At 56.6% G+C, this 21,637-nt stretch overlaps 1 protein-coding gene across 1 annotated transcript in view; it reads right to left on the bottom strand.

Annotated features, from left to right (window-relative positions):
- CNNM4 (cyclin and CBS domain divalent metal cation transport mediator 4) overlaps positions 1–18,023 on the bottom strand; it is a 42,391-nt gene extending 24,368 nt beyond the window's left edge. Inside the window, exon 1 of the mRNA XM_073325473.1 lies at positions 16,571–18,023. Coding sequence (XP_073181574.1) covers positions 16,571–17,987 — 1,417 coding nt within the window. The 5' untranslated portion in view covers positions 17,988–18,023. The remainder of the gene's footprint in view (positions 1–16,570) is intronic.
- Between the last annotated feature and the right edge of the window lie 3,614 nt (positions 18,024–21,637).

Below are 21,637 nucleotides of genomic sequence, written 5' to 3'. Positions count from 1 at the left end.
AGGCGCTGTGATCACTCAGCATAACCGCATGTGGAGCCCCCACCCCCAGCTAAATTGCATGAATGCTCCCAGAGCCACTCATGAATCACACAGAGAAAGGCACCAGCCAAATCCCCCCAGCTCCCAGCACTGTACCCCAGGAATATACTGTCACCACTTCATCAATGGAAAGTGGACAGACACCAGCCTTTGTCAAACCTGAGCAGATTTGCCCCACACTTCATACAAACTCACTGGTAAAGATAAACAATTAAACAAATGTATTGACGATAAAAGGTAGATTTTAAGTGATAGGCAAAAAGTCAGAGTTAGTTACCAAAAGAAGTAAAATATCAGCACGCAGTCTGAACTCTCAACCCGATTAGAGTGAGCAACATCTAGATGAAGCAGTTTTTCTCACCCCCCTGGATATTGCAATCCTCAATATACAGGTTTGTTCCTTAAACCTGGGCCAGTCTCCTCTGTTGGAGTCTTGTCTTCTTCTCAGTGTCTTGGTTGCTTGCAGCATAAGTGGGGCCAGGAGAAGGCCCAGTGTGTGTCCACTGAGTCTGTTTTATACACTCAGTCCATGTGCTTGGGGAGCACAAGTCCAGGCATGTCTGGGGGGCATTGCTGAGTCTCTCCAAGCAAGGCTGAGCAATTCCCCTGGTGGGGCCTCATGCAGGTGAGTCATTGCATTGTGCTCCCTTGCTGGACAATGGCTGTTGATGGGTTGTTTCACACCCCACCCGGGTGTTGGTTACTTTCCTTGCTGTTGCCTCTGGGGAGCTAAGATCTCACTGATTCCCCAAACTTACAGCATGTTTTAGTGACCACCATACAACACAATTCTCACAACTTCTTATGCATTAATGATACACATGTATAGACAGAGAAATGACTTTCAGCAGATCATAACCTTTCCCCTGATACCTTACAAGGCCCGCTTTATATGTAAGGTCACAATTATAGGAAAATGAGGAATATGGGGGTTCCAGGACACTCCCCCAAAGTACAGAATCTGACAGCTACATTTCTCAATTCGACTTTAGATTTGCTTGGTTGAAGTGACACAAGCAGTCCTCGAATTCAAATGGTCAGTAAACGGGACTGGAGATCACCAAGGGTCTATGTTTAAGGATCCATAGTTCCACCTTGAAACCAACCCCACCCAGCCAAGCCTAGCACAGAACTCAGGATGTTTGCCTTTTAGCAGGACTGTGATAAGACCCTTGAATGATAATTGTGCCTCTGTGTGCTGAGCACATTTTGTGACATTGTAACCCATTAACCAGCTGTATTTTGTTTTCTGTAATTTTTTATGTGCTTTAAAAGACAAAGTGGGTGAGGAAATATCTTTTATTGGACCGACTTCTGTTGATGAGAGACGAGCTTTTGAGCTACACAGAACTGTTCCACAGGTCTGAAGAAGATGTACGTTTGCTAACCTCTCTTTGTCACGGCGAGCTTTGGACCTGAGGAAGAGCTCCATGTAGCTCGAAAGCTTGTGTCTCTCACCAACATAAGCTGGTCCAATAACAGATATGATCTCACCCACCTTGTTTCTCTAAAATCCTGGGATCAACACAGCTACAACACCCCTGCATCCTACACTTACAGTGATTCTCCAGTCTGCACTTTCTAAGGAACCCAGATCCAAAGAACAGAGAGGAATCTGTCCAAAGGGTAGGAATAAATGGCCAGTTTTCAGAATGGAGAGAGGTAAATAGTGGTGTCCCCCAGGGGTCTGTATAGGGCCCAGGCCTATTCAACATATTCATAAATGATCTGGAAAAAGGGGTAAACAGTGAGGTGGTAAAATTTGCAGATGGTACAAAACTACTCAAGATAGTTGAATCCCAGGCAGACTGAGAAGAGCTACACAAGGATCTCTCAAAACTGGGTGACTGGGCAACAAAATGGCAGATGAAATTCCATGTTGATAAATGCAAAGTAATGCACATTGGAAAACATCATCCCAACTCTACATACAAAATGATGGGGTCTAAATTAGCTGTTACCACTCAAGAAAGAGATCTTGGAGTCAGCGTGGAGAGTTCTCTGAAAACATCCACTCAATGTGCAGCGGCCGTCAAAAAAGTGAACAGGTTAGGAACCATTAGGAAAAGGATAGATAATGAGACAGAAAATATCATATTGCCTCTCTATAAATCCATGGTACACCCACATCTGTGCAGTTCTGGTCACCTAATCTCAAAAAAGATATACTGGAACTAGAAAAGGTACAAAGGGCAACAAAAATGATGAAGGGGATGGAACAGCTTCTGTATGAGGAGAAATGAAAAAGACAGCGACTTTTAGAAGAGATGGCTAAGTGGGGATATGATAGAGGTCTATAAAATCATGACTGGTGTGGAGAAAGTAAATAAGGAAGTGTTATTTACTCCTTCACTTAACACAAGAACCAGGGATCACCTAGTTAAATTCAGGGCTGGATTAACTTTTTGTGGGCCCAGCGCCAAAGCTATTTGTGGGCCCCCATTGGGGAAACAGGGCATGTGATGGGGGGCGGGCCGCAGAGCGAGGAGCCGGTTGGGGGCAATGAAGCGCAGCGCAGCGGAAGTGGCCCCACTCAGCCCAGCACAAAGGCACTGTTTACAAACCCAGAAACTTTACGAACTGCTAGACACACACAGGCTCGCCCAGCCTGCGCTGCCAGCGTGCCCCTTCCGCACTGCCCCCCTGCCCAGCACCCCCTCCCCCAGAGCCCTCCCCCACAGATCCCTATGCTTAATTCCCCAGACCTGCTATACCCTGAGACCCCTCCTGGTGACCTCCCACCACAACTGCCCAGCTCCCCCACCCACAGATCCCTACTGTCCAGCACCCCCTTCACAGTCCCACCATCACAGCTGTACAGTGCCCCACATTCCCGAGGGAATTCTGCATCAAATTCTGTGCATAATATTTTAAAATTCTGCAATATTTTTTTCAATTAAGAAATACGGAAGTTCCACCATGGCAGTGGGGAGCACAGGCCACTGAGGTGGGAGAATACCCTGCAGCCTCCCCTGCCCCCCTGGGACAGGGACCTGACCCCGACACAGTGCAAGGGCCATGCCTGCCACAGAAACACCCTGGGGCCCTGCCCCTTTTGTGCCAGGCACACCAGATGTGGGCAGGGAGGCTCAGCCTGGCAGCAGGATCCAAGTGCAGAGGGACTTAGTGTGGGGGGATCCAGATGGGGGTAAGAGGGTTCTGTGTGGGGCAGTCTGGGTGCAGGCAGCTCAGTGGGGGATCTGGATGCACAGGGAGATTCCAGGTGCAGGGGCCATGGGAGTCTGCAGGGGGGACCAAGCCAAAGTGGTTGGAGCTCAGCGGGGGTGGGGAGGGTGTCTGGGTGCAGGGGAGGTGGGGTTCATTTGGGTGGGGGTGTAGGTGGTTGGGGCTCAGTGGGGAGGGTGTCTGGGGGGGCTCATCAGGGTGGTACAGATGCAGGGGAGGTGGGGCTTGTCAGGGTGAGGATTTGATGGGCCTGCTTAACAGGGGAGCCCCAGTTGCTGCCAAGGGGATCTGCATGCTGAGCCCCTGCTTCCCCTATCCCCTTCTCTTCCCCATCCAATGCCCCTTCACCACCACTCCATCTCCTCTCCAGGCTTGGGGGGCAGGGGGAAAACTGCCCCGCAGCACAAGCCAGCGGAGCGGAGAGGGTTGGGGCTGGGTCACTCCACTTCCTGCCGCCCGGTGATTGCAAAGTGGGCCTGACCCCGCACTCACGGGGTGGCGGGAAGTGCAGTGACCTGGCCCCAACCTGCTCCGCTCTGCTCCCCTGGCTCCCAGCCTTGGGACTGCAGGACAGGGGGGAAACCCCCCCACAGCACTCACCAGCGGCGTGGCTGGGAGCCGGCGGAGCGGGCTGGGGCCGCGTTGCTCCACTTCCCGCCGCCCGGTGAATGCAGGGCGTGCCCGACCCCTGCTGCAGTCCCCCAGCTGGGACATAGCTCCGGGGAAAGGGTGGAGTGGGGGTGGGGCTGGGGCGGAGCAGGGGCGAGGGCTTTGGGGAAGAGGTGGGGCAGGGGCGGGAAGAGGCAGGGTGGAGGTGGAGCAGGGGCGGGGACAGCTTTCCTGACCAGCTCAGCCGGCCGGGGGATCAGGCTGGCCAGGGCCCCTTCTGATTCTGGGCCCGGTGCCACTGGCCCCATGGTAAACCCAGTATGGGTTAAATTAAGAGGCAGCAGGTTTAAAACAAAGAAAAAGGAAGTATTTCTCCACACGAGGCACAGTCAACTTGTGGAACTCCTTGCCAGAGGATGTTGTGAAGGCCAAAACTACACCAGGGTTCAAAAAAGCATTAGATAAGTTCATGGAGGATTGGTCCATCAATGGCTATTACCCAAGATGGTCAGGGATGCAAACCCATGCTCTGAGTGTCCCTAGCCTCTGGCTGCCAGAAGCTGGGAATAGGCGACAGGGGATGGATCACTTGGTGATTCCCTGTGCTGGTCATTCCCTTTGGGGCACCTGGCAGGGGCCACTGTCGGCAGACAGGACACTGGGCTGGATGGACCTTTGGTCTGACCCAGTCTGGCCAGTCTCGTGTTCTAGATCTGGCACATTCATTCTGAAAGGCAGCGAGGTTGAGTTAACTAGACGTGGCCTGTCAGATCTGGGTGCTCTTTCCAGATCTGGCTAGCGTGACCATGTACAGCCTCACATGGGTGACAGTTGTTTGTCTCTACGTTAGAAATGGGCTAACAATCAGGGTTGTGAAGTGCACAAAGCGTGAAAAGCAGTTAGCAGAACACACATGGACTCTCAGTCTCCAGCCAAGTGCATGTTCCCCTAGGCTACAGGCCCTGTTGGGAAGAGGACTCTCTCTGCCCCGTGCTGGCATCCCATGCACGGTCCAGCGTACCACAAACGAAAGGTGAATGACTTGGTAACAACGAGCCTTTGTAGCTTGTTCTTGGTACCAAGCGCCGGATCTCCACAGCACCAGCCCCATGGGGCGAGTTTTATGGGCGTTTTGCCTATAGATCTTTCTCTGTCTTTGTGCAAAAACGGACGGTCAGAAAGCTGACATTTTAGAAACCGCATTGGTGTGGCCATGTCGGTCCCAGGCTATTAGAGACAAGGGCGGGGAGTGGAGATCTTTTATTGGAGCAACTTCTGCGGAGAGAGACAAGTGCTCGAGCTACACAGAGTCTTCCTCAGGTCTGGGAAACAGGGCATTGGAGGAAGGGTTGGGGGGCTGGATCTCAGCAGCCCCTTTGCCAAGTGGCCTCAATTTGCAGCACCCGTGCTCCCCTGGCCCGGACATGGCACGCTCACGACGTTCGGGGACTTGGGAGAGGTTCGAAAATTCAGCTTTAAAACAGAAACTGTTGCCACCGGAGCAGGTTGCAATGTTCTCCCTAGACACCAGTCACGCTCTGGAGCAAGGAGTCCAAGGAACTGGCGAACGAGAACACCTTGGCCAGTGAGGGTCGCACCTTACAGACATTAGCTGGAGGTGGTGGGTGCCTTATCCTTCCAGGTCACACGGACACAGAGGCACAGCAAGGAAAGGTCTCCCCCAAGGTCACTCAGTGAGTCTCCGTCTGGCTCTCTTCCCAAGCTCCCCTATTCGCTTCCTGACCTTCCCCCAGCCCTGGTGTCCCTCCCTCGGCCCCCTCCCCACGAGGAAGCAGGGAACCTGCTTGCTCACCCTGCCAGCCACGCCAGCTGAGCCTGCCATACTGGAAAGGCTGCTGCCGGGCAGAGAGAAGATCAAAAGGAACCACCCTGGGGCAGGCAGGAAGGTCCATCCCCCTGCGGCGGGGCCGCCTCGGCAGGGAGTTTGCACAGATCAGGCAACGCCCCCTCTCACCTGCCTGGGTCTGCACGCCCTTCTCCACCGGCATTAGCTCCTTCCCCTTCCCCTGCCGAACCGCTCAGTTCACCCCTTGGGCTGCCCCCCAGCAGATGAGGCTCCCCGTCTGCCTGGCCAGCCGCTGCCCCCGCACCCTGCTCCCGCACTGGCAATGAGTGACACACGGGGACCAGCTCAGCACGGAGCCAGGACAGAAGAGGGGGAAAGAGATGGATCTTCCCGACACGTAGCCTCGGCGCCGCAGGCCCGAAAGGCCCGTTCATTCAGAGAGCGCTGAATTCCCAGGGACAACCCCAGCTTTTCGCCAGCACTGGCCAGGCCGAGATCCCAACGCGCATCAGCATCACTCTCCCCACTGCCCAGATGGGAAACCGAGGAACGGTTCCAGCCGGCCAGTGGCAGAGCCAGGAACACAACCCAGGTCCCGAAGTTCAGTCCAGGGCTCTAGCCACGCAGCCATATAAAGACAGACCTGCCGTGGTCCATACACTGGCCTCCCCCGTCCCCCTGACTCAACTGCAGCAGCTCGCACACATGTATCCAGGCACTGACGGGGACCCACCTCTCAATAGTTCAGACGCCGACTTTCTGCCTCTGGGCACATCTGCCCCGCTGCCTGCTGTCACCCCCATCCGCTTCTCTGTGCCCCCATCCGCCTCTCTCCATCCCCCTCCACCTCAGGCCAAACCGCGGCCTCATTCACCCGCACAGCGTCCGTAGGGCTGCCCCAGCCAGTCCAACACCCTGCAGGGCCGGTACGTGATTCTTAGGAGAGCTGGAAAACACCCATCACCTGGGGTGATGGTGCCACTAGGGGATGTTGCCTATGGGCACAGTTCAGCACAGCTGCAACTGGGGAGGAGGCTGGGAGTCCATGTGGTGCCTGATCCCGACGGACTCCAGGAGCTTCACGTTAGCACTGGGTGCCTCACCCCAGGGAGAAACCCAGGCGCCCCCAAAAACAGCGGAGAGGGGTGTCAAATGCGACAGCCCGCACGGCTCCTCTCCTGGCTGGGAGCACAGCTGCAGCCTGCTTGGGATCGCTGCTCCTGCTGCTGAAGCAGGGCCCCAGGCTCTGTGCATGGGGTCGGGGGGGAAGCCATGGGCCCTGGCAGCGACACCGGGATCTGTCTGCAACACGACTACTGGATGCCACATCAGATCGATGCCACAATTTCAGGGCATGTCCTAGGGGGAAATCAGCAAGTCAAAAGGGGGCGCTGGGGGGGCACCCGGAGCCCCTGTCAGCTCATTAGCACAGCCCCAGGCCCGAGCACCTCTGCAATTGTCTATGGTCAAACAAGGTCTGACCCCAGCCGCTGATGCCTCCCAGCACAACAGCTGAACTCCTCTGCCCATCCCACGCCGGGTTTCACAGGCCAGCACCCTGGGACTTAACTCCGAGATTGGGAGGGGAGAGGGTGTGGGGAGGCATGAGGTGGCCCAGGTTTGGGGGAAGGGGGCACAGGGCCCCTGGCATGGGGGGAATTGGGCAGAATTGCAGGGAGACCCTGAACTGAATGGGGTAGGAGGGCGGCACCCAGAGTGTTTGTGCAAGTGGACTGGACGCTTGGCTGACATGAGCGACAAGGGGACCCCCGGGATTTAACACACATGACAAACCAGGGATTTGGGGCCCAGGCTGCCTTTACCGCCAGGCCCCCCTCGGCCACAGGCTCCCTGGCGCAGCCAATCAGCACCAGGACGAAGGGGCCCCTCCCATTTCCGCTTTGGGAAGGGAGGAGTTACAGCGAGGGATGGATCCGAGCCCCGACCTGGCACCTGGGCGCGCACAGCATGGCTGAGATGATGAGAGGACCCACGGCTGCCCTCAAGCCCCACCGAGCGCCCGAGAACTGGGGCTGAACCTCAGCTGGTGTCCACTGGCACAGGCCCAGTGACTGCAGAGGCTAGGACAGCTCCCGCCAGCTGGGCGCTGCCCCGCTGCCCCTGCCCCTGGGATGCCGAACGCTCCATACAGAATTCCTGCAGCTCTGATGCGGCCACAGTGTTGTCTAGTGGTTAGAGCAGGAGGCTGCTGGTCAGGACCCCTGCACCCCACTCCCAGCTCCAGCACCGACTCACGCTGGGACTTCATAAGAACTTAAGAACGGCCCTACTGGGTGAGACCAAAGGTCCATCTAGTCCAGGATCCTGTCTGCTGACAGTGGCCAATGCCAGGTGCCCCAGAGGGAGTGAACAGAACAGGTCATCATCAAGTGATCCATCTCCTGTCGCCCATTCCCAGCTTCTGGCAAACAGGCTCAGGACACCATCCCTGCCCATCCTGGCTAATAGCCACCAATGGACCTGTCCCCCATGAACTTATCTAGTTCTTTTTTGAACCCTGTTATGTTCTTGGCCTTCACAACATCTGCTGGCAGCGTGTTCCACAGACTGACCGAGCGTTGTGTGAAAAAAATACGTCCTTTTGTTTGTTTTAAACCTGCTGCCTATTAATTTCCTTTGGTGACCCCCTAGTTCCTGTGTTATGAGAAGGAGTAACCCCCTGGTTGCTGCGCACTCTGCCCACTTGGCCAGGCCTCCTCTCTCCTTCTCACCGCGTGCGGCGCACTCTGAGACAGAGCGTCGGGTGGGCGCCTCCCACCTCCCCTCCTCGCACAACAGCCCTGGGGCAGCAGCTGCAACTGCTCATATGGAAGCATCACTCAGGAAGCCGCACGTGGCTGGGTCTCCATGCAACTCAGCAGCTGGAAATGGGGGGCCCAATCCAAAGCCCCCTGAGGCCAGTGGAAAGACTCCCAGGGACCCAATGGGCTTTGCAACAGGCCCGAGGAGAGGAGCCAGGCCTGTGGTTACTACTGTCGCTACGTGGTCAGCCAGTTCTCTGCAGATCGTCGGCCCTCCGCTGCACCAGACCCTGCCCAGCCGATGGCTCCAGCCACCACCCACCCAGCAACTCGCAGACCAAATACTGCTCAGAAATGGCCCCTTCTCCAGCTGCCCTGAAGGCAGGATTTCGCAGAGCCAGCAGGCCTGCAAGGGTCAGACGAGATGATCACAGTGATCCCTTCTGGCCATCCAGTCTGCAAAGCCAGAGCCCCCGCCTACGCCCCCGCATCCAGCCCATACTTCTGCTGGAGCTCACTCAAACATCTGTGTGTCAGAACGTGCCCACCCAAAAGGACGCTCAGCGGGGCAATACTCCGTCCCAGACCGGGAGCAGATCCAATATCTTCTGACCCCGCAAGCTCACAGATTGGTGTTTGGTAAAGGACCTGGGGATTACAGTGGATGAGAAGCTGGATGAGAGTCAGCAGTGTGCCCTTGTTGCCAAGAAGGCCGATGACATATTGGGCTGTATTAGTAGGAGTACTGCCAGCAGATCGAGGGACGTGATTATTCCCCTCTATTTGGCACTGGTGAGGCCACATCTGGAGTATTGTGTCCAGTTTTGGGCCCTCACTACAGAAAGGATGTGGACAAATTGGAGAGTCCAGCGGAGGGCAACGAAAATGATTAGGAGGCTGGGGCACATGACTCATGAGGAGAGGCTGAGGGAACTGGGGTTATTTTAGTCTGCGGAAGAGAAGAATGAGGGGGGATTTGATAGCAGATTTCAGCTACCCGAAGGGAGGTTCCAAAGAAGATGGATCTAGACTGTTCTCACTGGTGGCAGATGACAGAACGAGGAGCAATGGTCTCAAGTTGCAGTGGGGGAGGTCTAGGACGGATATTAGGAAACACTATTTCACTAGGAGGGTGGTGAAGCACTGGAATGCGTTACCTAGGGAGGTGGTGGAATCTCCTTCCTCAGAGGTTTTTAAAGCCTGGCTTGACAAAGCCCTGGCTGGGATGATTTAGTTGGGGTTGGTCCTGCTTTGAGCAGGGGGTTGGACTAGATACCTCCTGAGGTCCCTTCCAACCCTGATCTTCTGTGATTCTATGATAAAGCTAAGAACTCTCCTTACCAGTAGCACATGGGGTTTAGCTTTAGCGCTGGCAGCCTGCTAGGCTGTAAAAATCACAACATCATGATGCAGGGAAAGCTAATTGTACAGGTTTCAGAATCGTACCAGCTCCAATTTCTCCCTCCCATAGAGGCTGGTCAGTTGAGCTCCTGCTATTCAGGAAGCCCGGCTTTACACGTGAAGGCGATGGAGAGCACGACCAATGGAGTACGGAAGAATACTACAACAGAGATTTTGGCTGGTAAATTACGTGGTGGCACAAACAGAACACTCCTGGAGCTGGCCCAGCTTCCCCACTCAGGAGTAACGGGACCACCCCAGAGACAGTAAATCCTTTGACCGACGGCCCCCATCACGCACACTAGTGCTGTTAAATAGGAGCATGGTAGGCCCAGATCGACAGCCCGTGCATTCGTTAATAAGATACCATTGGGCAAATTGCAATGACATCACTGTCTCTAAAACACTCCTTGGACCAGCCCAGATAGGCCACAGACGCCTGTCTCTGTGTGATCACAGCTGCCTCCAACCGCTACGCGTCAGTGAGTCAGGAGGGAGCTTCCCTGGAAATTGCTCCAGGACTGGGATCTCGCTCCTGGACGAAATCAGCACAAGCGTGAGCAGCAGGAGCTGCCGAGCGTGAAGGAGAGGGGGAGAAACAGATCCCTTATTGTTGGCCCAGCTCCTCCCTTGGGGAGGTGGCCAGAGAGCACAGTGATGGGCACCACGTAAGAACCTAGAGACAGCACAGGGCGGAGCTCCTGCCACCTCACCTAGAAAGGGACACGGCAGCAGATGTTCGGAGACGGACCCAGCAAGCCCCGGGCTCCAGGCCCAGATTCTGCGGCACACTCAACCACGTGCTTAGACCCCACTGACGCCCCCAAGGCAGATGTGGGTTACATGCTTTGGGGACCCAGGAGGGGCAGAGAGACATATCTGTGAAGGGAGATTCTACTGCGGGCAGTTATGCTGAGTGGAAAAGGGAATCCCACTGCTCCCCTCCCTTCGGGGCCCGGTTTTCAAGGACTTCAAAGCCTCAGCTGGGGCCAGACTGAACTTCACTATTGCACTGATAATGACGTGACAGGTGAGACAGCAATGGGCAGCCGTATAAAATGACAGACTAGCAGATAGATCGGGTGGGGGGGTGGGGGGGCACAGACAGCCAGACGGGCTCTCAAGGTAGATTTTCAAAGGCAACATTGAAAACTTGGTGATTTATTTCGGTGCCTAAAAAGGAGTGGAGCTCTTGTGAAAATCTGGCCCCTTGTTCGTCCATTCTTGGCTCTCCCCAGCTGGGCAAGCCCCCTGCTCTCATGCCACCGGCTCCCCGCTCTGAATGAGGAGGAGGACAGTAACCTTGCGGGCTTGGGACCATGGAGACAGGATGGAAGATGCCATCGTGCTGTTAGCCCCCGGAGGGGAGAGCAGGGGGACAGCTGTGAACTGGGACGTCAAGAAGTTTAACAGTGATCTATTGTGCCCTTCCCCATGCCAGTGCCGATTCAGCCTGTGGAACTCACTGCCACATGAGGGAAAAGAAATGCTCCTGCACGACTTAAGAATGGTGTTAGAAGAGTAAATACTATTTACAGATGCTCTGTGAGTTTCCACTTTCCTGCCTGACCCAGGACAAGGAACTGGACAGGTCAGGAGTGATTTGCAATGTTATTACAAATATTTACCAGTGCACGCTGGGTTTTGCCCCTGGGCTGCGGCTGATTTTGCAAGGCTGATTCACAGCGATCTGAGCTACATCTGAAGGTGCAAGAAAAACGAAGTCTCATTCTTCAGGGCATAGCTGAAAGTGGCCCAGGACGAGCCGGAAAAGGACACCAGTACCCATCCTTGGCTTTGCTGCTCTGCTCCAGGAGCCAGCAGCAAAATGAAATTCACCAGATCTCTTTTCTGAAGGCACACAGAGTGGTGTGGGAAGGGGAGAAGGACAGGCTGGACTGGGAAACGGCACAGAATAGAGGAGAGACTGGAGAGGAGAGAACTGAATGTGCAAAGAACCAAGACTTTGGCTAGATAGGCCAGAGATCAGGAAGCCAGGCTGGAGTTTGGGAGACCCAGCTCAATCCCCTGCTCTGCCACAGACTACCTGTGTGACCTTGGCAAGTCACTTAGTCTCTCTGGGCCCCTGCTCTGTGTCTGTAAAGCAGGAGAACAGCACTGGCCTGCCTCATGGCGCTGCAAAGATCAGTGTAGGTAGGATTGTGAGACATCCAGATACCACCACCACGGGGGCCAGATAAGCATTGTGGTGACGAGCGGCGGATGGGGCGGATGCTCCGAGACCGATGGCAAGAGATGTAATCAATACGGGGACAGAGCAGGGCAAGGAGATCTAATGGGGGCATGGATCAGTGTCCAGAGAAGAATGCGGGGGTAACAAAGAAGGCAGGCGGTGGTGGGATGCCAGATGCGATACTGACGGAGGATCTTAATGTGAACTGAAAAGCTTTCACCCACTGAGATCTGTTCCTTCGGCAGGAGTTGCCACTGGAACGCGGACCCGTCAGCGGGGCCGGGGCAGAGGGGAGGAGGAACCGGCGTTCACAGACTGTGGCTTGCAGGCTGCTTGCTCTCTGCGGCAAGGGGAAAGCCAAAGGCAAGAGGCTATTTTTTTTTAAGGCCTTTTATCTCCCCTTGAGGCCCAAGCTTGGAGAACGTCAGCCAGCCCAGCAGTCGATTGGCAGAGTAACAGGCTGCATCATGGGAGAGCAGCGCCAGGCTCCGGAGACCCTCAGCCCACCAGGGACTGTCTGCACCCTGGAGCAGCCCCGGGGGGCAGAGGGGCAGGAGTGCTTTGTGCTGCTCTCAAGGTGCAGGGTATGGGGGCAAGAGAGCGTTAGCCACGGCTGGAGCGAAGAGACCCTGCCCCACAAGGCCCCAGGGGTAGAGGAAGAGAAATCCTGCAAGAGCTTCCACAGCCCCCTGCAAAGTGAGTACGTTCTCCTACGTGGGCGTGTGCCCCACACCACACAGCGGGGACCTCAGGCACTGCCCAGATTGCCTCGCCCTGCAATTCCACCCCTGCGGCTGGCCCGGGCTGCGGGGCTGTTAGACACCCAGGCTCAGACCCGAGCTCTGGGACCTTCCTGCCTTGCAGGGGCCTAGCATGGAACAGCTACACTGCAATTGAACAGCCCCTTGGCCCAAACGCCCCACGAGCCTGAGTCAGCTGGCCCAGGCCAGCCACGGGTGTGGACACACCCTCAATCACGGACTTTAACCCAGGGCCCTTCTCTAGCCCCGCCCATCCGAGGATCTCAGAGCACATACTCAGCATAGGATGCTTCTGCACGCGCTCCCTGAGAGCGGGGTCTGAGTCACTGGCCCCAGTTACAAAGTGCACAGAGAGGGTGGGAACTTGCCCAGGGACCTCAGCGAGTGGGCAGAAGAGCTGGGCACAGAACCCAGCAGGCCTGACTTCGCCAGGGGCCTCAGCCCACCCTCGCGGGACCAACTTCGGGGGGGTGCGGGAGAAAGGGGCTTGATCTTCACACGGGCTCAACCCTGGGCCAATTTTGTCCCCAAAATGATTAAAAAAAGCAGTAAGAGGCTCCAGTGGGAGGTTAGGTCCATGCCCAGCCCTGTCCAGCAGGCGGGGTTGAGTGAATCTGCAGCTTAGCCACTAATTCCTTGATTTAGGTTTTTTAAGTGTGTGTGTTGGGTGGGTGGATTGGGGGTATTGATATTCGGGGGCTCATAACCCCTCTCCTCCCCCATCAGGGAAGTCTGTGGGCAGAGCTGCAGCTCAGCAAGGTTCCCAACTTTGACTCAGTTTTCAGCTGGCTGGACTGAGGTCCTGGCTACTGTCACGGGGGTAGCGTGGCCGGGGTGTGACCTGCCCCATGCCCGCGACCCCAGAACATACACACCAGTGCCTCAGGGGCGCATGCTTGCAAAGGCTCTTGCAGATGGGGCTTTGGGGTGCGGGGACGCCAGAGATCCTTGTGACCATTCCCCCAAGTGCTCTCACGGCGCAAACTCCTGCCAGCCTCTACCCGCGGCCAGGCAGGGCGGGAACCAGGTTTATTAGGTCCAACGTACAGCACGAACCACACCTGGACCAGCTGAGCAGAAAAGCTGCAGCCAGCCCGGACCGGAGGGTGCGCCTGGAGTTCAGGCGACTGAGCCAGAACCACACCCAACGGGGACGAGGGATCAGATTAAAGTGACCTGAGCTCCTGTCCCAACCCCAGACATGTGTGTAAAGCCGGCCAGCCATGTCCGTGGTGCCCATCGCGTGGGTAAATGGGGCGGGCACCGGGGCACTGGCGCAGTGGCAGATTCCAGATTTTCAGGTGCTAACTGGCAGTGCCCCAGCGATGGTTCTAGCAAACAAGTCTCTCCCCACCCCCATTGCTGCCTGGGCTGGGGAGAAAGGGGACTGGCAAGGGTCCCAGTCCTGCTCCCTTCGAAGCCGCAGGGAAAACTCCCTTTCAGTGCAAAGGGAGCGAGCTGGGCCCGTGGTTGGGGCGGAAGGTGGGTAACAGGGAGAGTGGATTCCTGTTCGGCTGGGTGGGGGGGACACGTGTAATGCATTCCCGCCAGGTTCCCCAGCAGGCTCAGATGATCCCTGCAGAGCTCGCAGCCCCGTGGGGCTGAACCAGAAGCAGTAAACATCGTCCCAGTAGTTCGCCCTGCCTGGGGTGGGACCTTTGGAGCCCAGGGCCCACAGGGCTGCAGGTGTCTCAGCCTGGCTGCGGGGTCAGCGCAGGGACAAAGGCTGCACAGCGCAGAGCAAACACAGATCAAGCCCCACGCAGACTGGGATGCCCGTGCCGGCTACTCCCAGGAAAGGGCCAAGAGACACAAACAAAGCGCTCAGCCCTGGGCCCACACACCCAGCTGGGAGCCGGCCCAACAGCCAGCCCTGGGCCTCGCTGTCGCCATTCTGTGAAATGACCCATTGTCTCCTGATCCCCAACACAAGTATTGCAGGCAACTCCCCCAGCTGCTGGAGCGGAGGAACGGCCTCTGGGCGAGAGGGGACTTCTGTCTCCATGGCCTGCTCAGATCTTGAGCTCTCTGCTCTGAGCGTCCCCAAGTGCTGGGGCCAGCGGGGTGGACCCCTGTCCATCAGGAACTGGAGTGCGACACCTCATCCCTCTGCACACAGGCCACAAACCAGTCATCGCATTGCCAGGACTTTGGGCCACAGCTGACTCGGTTCCAAAGCGTGTCTCTGCAGCCCACTGCCAGAGCCCTGAGTCTGCCGAATGTAACCACTGGGCCCATCGGGTAAAGCTGAAGCCAGCGCAGTGACCCTGGTGCCAAATCAGTGTAAGAGGAGAATCAGGCCCGGGGCACCCAGCAAGTGCAGTTATACTGGAAAGAGAGCAGCGCTTCCTGGCTTGTTTGCCTCTCTTCCCGCTAAGCTGGAGAGCCAAGCTAGTAACTGTCCCGGTCACTGCACCGCTGGTGGGGTCAAGTCCTACCCCATATATACCGGGGCTAGAGAGTGACCCACATGGCTGGGTGGGAGTGGGGGTGGGGGAGGGAAGGCAGGGTGGCGTACAAGCAATTTGTTGCTTTGACTTCCTAGTTTACACAGTAACGCAAGCTGCAGATTGAAGGTCCTCAACCACATGGGGACCCCTGCCCCCAGCACATTACACAGAACTGCCATCTAAGGGACAGCATGAGGGGGGACACTTCTGCCTTGGACACCCCCCACCCCAGCCTGGCTGAACCCTGAGTCTCTGACGTGCACTTGGCTCACCCGGCACCAGGAATGCTCGAAAACAAATGAGAAAATCACCCACAGTCTGAATTAAAGAGACATCACCAAGTTAAAAACCCCGTATTTGAGTCAAGACGTTTCTTCCCTGGGCTAAGGACAGCCGAAATGATAAAAAAACACTAAACTGACCCCCCCTCTCCCCGAGCCACAATTCCCCCCCACACACACACACACTTTGTTTGCTTTCTGCATTTCATTCCACCTGGACAACAGATTCCTCAATTTCATTGGCACTCCTACATCAGTTTCACTTTCAGGTTCTCTGCTGTAGCAGGTCCTGCAATGTTTGAGTTGCAAACACATGGGGAAGTGGTTAGCTCCAGATATAAATAAAACCCCAAACAAAGGCTGTGTGCATGTAAAATATTTTATGTAAATATTAGCTTTTGGAAACTTTTTAGACCAAAACCTCCATCTGAGGCCTAAGGAATCCATCAGTGCCCATTAATGGGTCTCTGGGGCTGCTGATCAGAGAATAAACAAGGCTTTTTTGCAGACAAAGTATTTCTAAATTTTTGCGTTGAACTGAGTTTGCCTCCTCGCAATATAAATAGAAGTCTCTCCCTCCCCTGCAATGCTCAGTTTTACATATCCTCGCTGCCAAACAGTCGGTAGGAGTGCATCCCTTCCCCTGCGAGCTGCTGCCGGAGCATGTGTCCCTACGAGGTGCCATCTAGTTCACCTCCACAGGGGCCCAGCTCAGGATTGGTCCTTGCAGCATAGTTGCAAATGTTTGGTCTAGTCTAGTTTTAAACACCCCCGAGTGCCTGGGATTCTAGCATTTCCCCTTGGGAGGAGAAGCCTCTGGCAGGTGTCATTCAGCTCCCCTGATCTAACTCTACTGAGGTTAGCAGAGATGCCTCTGGATTTGCACCGGTGTAACTGAGCCCAGTGGTGGAGAGACTCCAGTGATGGTCAGTCTAGAGTTTCCTTTCTCACTTTCCCTCTAGTCACAGCCCCTTGGCATTCCTCCATCTGCCCACTAAAGCCGCAAGCTACTGACCTAGCGCTCCAGCCCAGCCCCAACACAACAGCGGAGCAAGCAGAACCCAACCTGGGCGGGCTTACCTTTTTTGAACTCCTCCAGCATAGCATCCAGCTTGGTGTCGTGGAAGACGAAATGGACCGGGTGGTTGTAGAACTTGGTGATGGTCTTGAGGGGGGTGCAATCGTCAGGGTCCACAAAGGCCAGGTCCTTGACGTAGAGGATGTCCACGATGTTGGAGCGCTCCTCCTCATAGACCGGGATGCGGGTGTAGCCGCTCTCCATGATCTCCGACATTGTGTTGAAGTCCAGGATGGCGTCGCTGTTGATCATGAAGCAATCGTGGAGCGGGGTCATGACATCCTCCACTGTCTTAGTCCGGAGCTCCAGCGCTCCCTGGATCATGTTGAGCTCCTCCTTGACCAGATCGTTGTAGGGCTCCGTCACCTTCAGCATCTCGACCAGCTTCTCACGGTTGTAGACGGTGCCGATCTCCTGGCCCAGGATGCAGTCCAGGAGCTTGCTGATGGGGAAGGAGAGGGGGAACGTCACCAGCATGAAGAACTTGGTGATGGCGATGGTGTTGGCGCCCACGGCCAGGCCGTGCCGGGAGCAGAGGGCCTGCGGCACGATCTCGCCGAAGATGACGATGCCGATGGTGGAGGCAATGACGGCGCCTAAGCCGGAGCCGATCAGGTCGTCCAGTAGGATGGTGAGGGTGGTGTTCACCAGCACGTTGCCCAGCAGCAAGGAGCAGAGCAGGTAGTTGCCCTTCCTGCGGATGGGCTCGATCTTGCGGGCGTAGCGCTTCTCCTTGTTGGTGCCGCAGTTCTGCACGATGCGCAGCTCCATGGGGTCCAGCGCCATGAGGCCCAGGTTGAGGCCGCTGAACATGCCGGAGAGCACCAGCAGGCAGAGGATGAGGATGATCTGGAACCAGAGGGGCAGCAGCGACTTCTTCTCCTCCACCACCATGAGGCGGCCGTCGCTGCCCTGGTGCTGCAGCCAGGGCTGGCCGGGGCCGCGCTTGGTGCACAGGACGTAGACCTTGGCCCGCTCGTGCTTCCGCAGGGGCCGCACCCGCACGAGCAGCACCCCCGAGGTGTCGCGCGTCTCGGCCATGCGGGGCTGCACCACCAGGTCCTGGGTGGGCTCGGGGCAGCCGCCCTCGGCCCGGGCCGGGGCGCTGGCGTTGCCCGCCGCGCTGGCGTTGGCCCAGGCGCCCAGGGCGGCGAAGGCCACCAGCTCCCCGGTGCCCGGCCGGATGCCCAGCCCGAAGAGCCGCAGCCGCACCTGGCTGCCCTCGGTCACCTGGATGACGCCCCCCTCGGCCGCCGCGGCCGCCGGCTTGCTGGTGCCCTCCAGCCGCATGCCCAGGATCACGCTGCCGCCCTCGCTGCCGGTCGGGCCCGGCCCCGCCGCCAGGGGGAGCGCGAGCGCCAGCCCCAGCAGCGCCCGCAGCGCCCCCGCCGCCGCCGCGCCCCCGCCGCCCGGCGCCATGTTCCGCTCGCCCCGCGCCTCGCCCCGCGCCTCGCCCGTCACAACCGCCCGCTGCTGGGCCCGCGGCGGCGCGCACGTCGCCCGCCGCGCGGCCCCGCCCCCTCGCCCCGGCCCCGCCCCCTTAAGGAGGCGCCGGGCTGGGGGGGGGGGGAGCGTTAAGGAGGCGGGAGTTCGCGGCTGCGGGGGGCCGTGGTAGGGGGCGGGGGGTGAATTTTTGGGGGAGGGTGTTATGGGGCGGGGGGGTTGACTTTTGGGCGTTATGGGGCAGGAGGGTTGATTTTTGGGGGGGCGTTGGGGGAGGGTGTTATGGGGCGGGGGGGTGATTTTTGGAGGGTGTTGGGGGAGGGTGTTATGGGGCGGGGGGGTTGACTTTGGGGGGGTGATGGGGGAGGGTGTTATGGGGCGGGAGGGTTGATTTTTGGGGGAGGGTGTTATGGGGCAGGAGGGTTGATTTTTGGGGGGGTGATGGGGGAGGGTGTTATGGGGCGGGGGGGTTGATTTTTGGGGGAGGGTGTTATGGGGCAGGAGGGTTGATTTTTGGGGGGGTGATGGGGGAGGGTGTTATGGGGCGGGGGGGTTGACTTTGGGGGGGTGATGGGGGAGGGTGTTATGGGGCGGGAGGGTTGATTTTTGGGGGAGGGTGTTATGGGGCAGGAGGGTTGATTTTTGGGGGGGTGATGGGGGAGGGTGTTATGGGGCAGGAGGGTTGATTTTTGGGGGGGTGATGGGGGAGGGTGTTATGGGGCGGGGGGTTGACTTTGGGGGGGTGATGGGGGAGGGTGTTATGGGGCGGGAGGGTTGATTTTTGGGGGGGTGTTGGGGGAGGGTGTTATGGGGCAGGAGGGTTGATTTTTGGGGGGGTGTTGGGGGAGGGTGTTATGGGGCGGGGGTGACTTTTGGGGGACGGTGGGGGAGGGCGTTATGGGGCGGGAGGGTTGATTTTTGGGGGAGGGTGTTATGGGGCAGGAGGGTTGATTTTTGGGGGGGTGATGGGGGAGGGTGTTATGGGGCGGGGGGGTTGACTTTGGGGGGGTGATGGGGGAGGGTGTTATGGGGCGGGAGGGTTGATTTTTGGGGGGGTGATGGGGGAGGGTGTTATGGGGCAGGAGGGTTGACTTTGGGGGGGTGATGGGGGAGGGTGTTATGGGGCGGGAGGGTTGATTTTTGGGGGGGTGTTGGGGGAGGGTGTTATGGGGCAGGAGGGTTGATTTTTGGGGGGGTGTTGGGGGAGGGTGTTATGGGGCGGGGGGTGACTTTGGGGGGACGGTGGGGGAGGGCGTTATGGGGTTGGGGATGATTTTCAGAGTGGTGGGGGAGGGGGTGCATGGGACAGGGGGTGATTCTTGGGGGGGGGTACAGAAGGGGGATGTAGGGAACTGTGGGGCAGGGGTGTCCTTTGGGGCAGCCCTGCCATGCCTAGGCCTCTCTGCCCTGCCCCGCCCCGCCCCGCCCCCGGTGTAAGACACTATCCCATAGTTAACATGGGGGCTAGGCCCCTACAGAGGGACATGATGATACTCTCTAGGGCGCGGCTGGGGAGTCACGCCCCTGAGCTTCTCCCAGCTCGCACGCTGACCCTCCCACCTGGTGGAATTTTCCACTCCTTGCCCCTTGTTTATTGATTCATGACTTTGCCATAAAACGCAGGAGTCAGTAACTACAGGAAGGGGACCGACACCTTGGCGGCTTGCCCAGCGCCATCCTGCAGCCTTCGATCCCTCTTGTGTTATGAGAAGGAGTAAATCACACTCCCTTATTTACTTTCTCCACACCCATCATGATTTTATAGACCTCTATCATATCCCCCCTTAGTCGTCCCTTTTCCAAGCTGAAAAGTCCCAGTCTTATTCATCTCTCCTCATACGGAAGCTGTTCCATCCCCCTCATCATTTTTGTTGCCCTTTTCTGAACCTTTTCCAATTCCAATATATCTTTTTAGAGATGGGGTGACCACATCTGCAGACAGTATTCCAGATGTGGGCGTACCATAGATTTATGTAGACGCAATATGATATTTTCTGTCTTATCTCTATCCCTTTCTTAATGATTCCCAACATTGTTTGATTTTTTTGACGGCCGCTGCACATTGAGTGGATGTTTTCAGAGAACTGTCCACAATAACTTCAGGATCTCTCTTGAGTGGTAACAGCTAATTTAGACCCCATCATTTGATATGTGTAGTTGGCATTGTGTTTTCCGAGGTGCATTACTTTGTATTCCTTGTGGTGGGTTTTATGACAGACACATTACAGCAGCGGTGATTGTCCTCCAAAAAGCATGCAGAAAGAGCTCCTTATTGTGGCATCAGAGAAAACCTGCATTGTGCACCTGGCACTCTGCCGCTGGGTAATGCTGGCATGTGAGGAGGTCTATAAATATCTTGCATTTCTAGAGTGTACTCCATCCCTGGAGGATCCCAGACTGCTTTTCAAACTGTTATACAAAGCACACAGGTCATTCCCACCAGGCCTGACATGCAGCTACCCCTGGGGTGGGATGTCTGAGCTGTTTAACTCATAGTAACACTAGGAACAGTTCAGGGGCCCAAGCTTGTGCAGTATTGACCATCCTCAACTCCCTTTAAAGGGGATTTGAAGACTCAGCCTGGCTCGAATCAGGCTGTAGGACGGGAGTTGTAGGAAATTCTGTACCCAAATAAACTGCAGGAGGGATGTAAAGAGGCGGAATGTGATTACTGACTTTGGAACGGGGCTACAGCATGCTGACTTCTGCCAGGAGGCTGCACCTCCACCCCTGGAGAACAAACAGTCCTGGCTAGGTAACATACCTTGTACCTTCACCGGGGGAGCAGAGAGGGCGGCGATAGGTCTGGAGTCAGTGGTAGGACAGATGTACAAGAAGTCACTAATAAAAGCATCTTGGCAGAGGGCCCAAAGGCACTCAGACAGCTCCAGCCAAACCTTCTGGATCATTTGCCCAAGTACCTGCAGTTCCCATCTCGGACTGAATATTGAGCGACAGAAGCTGGTTCTGCTCAGAGCACTTTCATAAATAAAGAGTTTAGCTAGCTCAGCACAGAGCACACTTCTCCTTGAACAGCTTTGATGCTGCCTTGTTGAGCAAAGTCCCTCTTCGGTGCTGGCCCCAAGTAGCTGGTAGAAAGAGGCAACAGCCCTGCCAGGTGCATCAGATCAGCTCAACCTGACCCTGCCTGATTAGAGAGGAAACAACCTGGTTGGTTCCTTGAGACAAAAGTTCCCTGGTATTTTTAACGGCCCATGGCCCTTAACTGCTCTGACCAGTCACTGTGCAGCCATGGGAGCCCACCAGCTGAATAAGGTTGAGTTGCACAAAGCAGGTCTGTGTGGGGACGTGATGGGATGTTTGGATGAAGACAATTCTGCGGGGCTAGTGAGTAGTGGGCTGGTTCACCGAACCCCAGAGTGTCAGTACTCAGTTACCAGGTGAGCTCGGGGTTGTAGCACTCCAGGAGAGTCATGTCAGCGTATGATGCAAGCAGACGAAACCTAGTGAGTCAGACTTTCAAAGACAGCACAGCGTGCGGGAATGGCCCCGCTGGGCAGCCTGCATAGCTCACAAACAATGTCAGGACCCCAGGGCAGGCCCTGTAATCCAGCCCCAGTTCTTCACCCCCAGCAAGGGGTTTCACGCAGCCTTTCCAGGGGACA

The sequence above is a fragment of the Lepidochelys kempii genome, chromosome 26, assembly GCF_965140265.1.
Source record: "Lepidochelys kempii isolate rLepKem1 chromosome 26, rLepKem1.hap2, whole genome shotgun sequence".
Lineage (NCBI taxonomy): Eukaryota > Metazoa > Chordata > Testudines > Cheloniidae > Lepidochelys > Lepidochelys kempii.
Note: the sequence above shows the minus strand (reverse complement) of the source record. Positions and strands in the feature narration are given on the sequence as shown.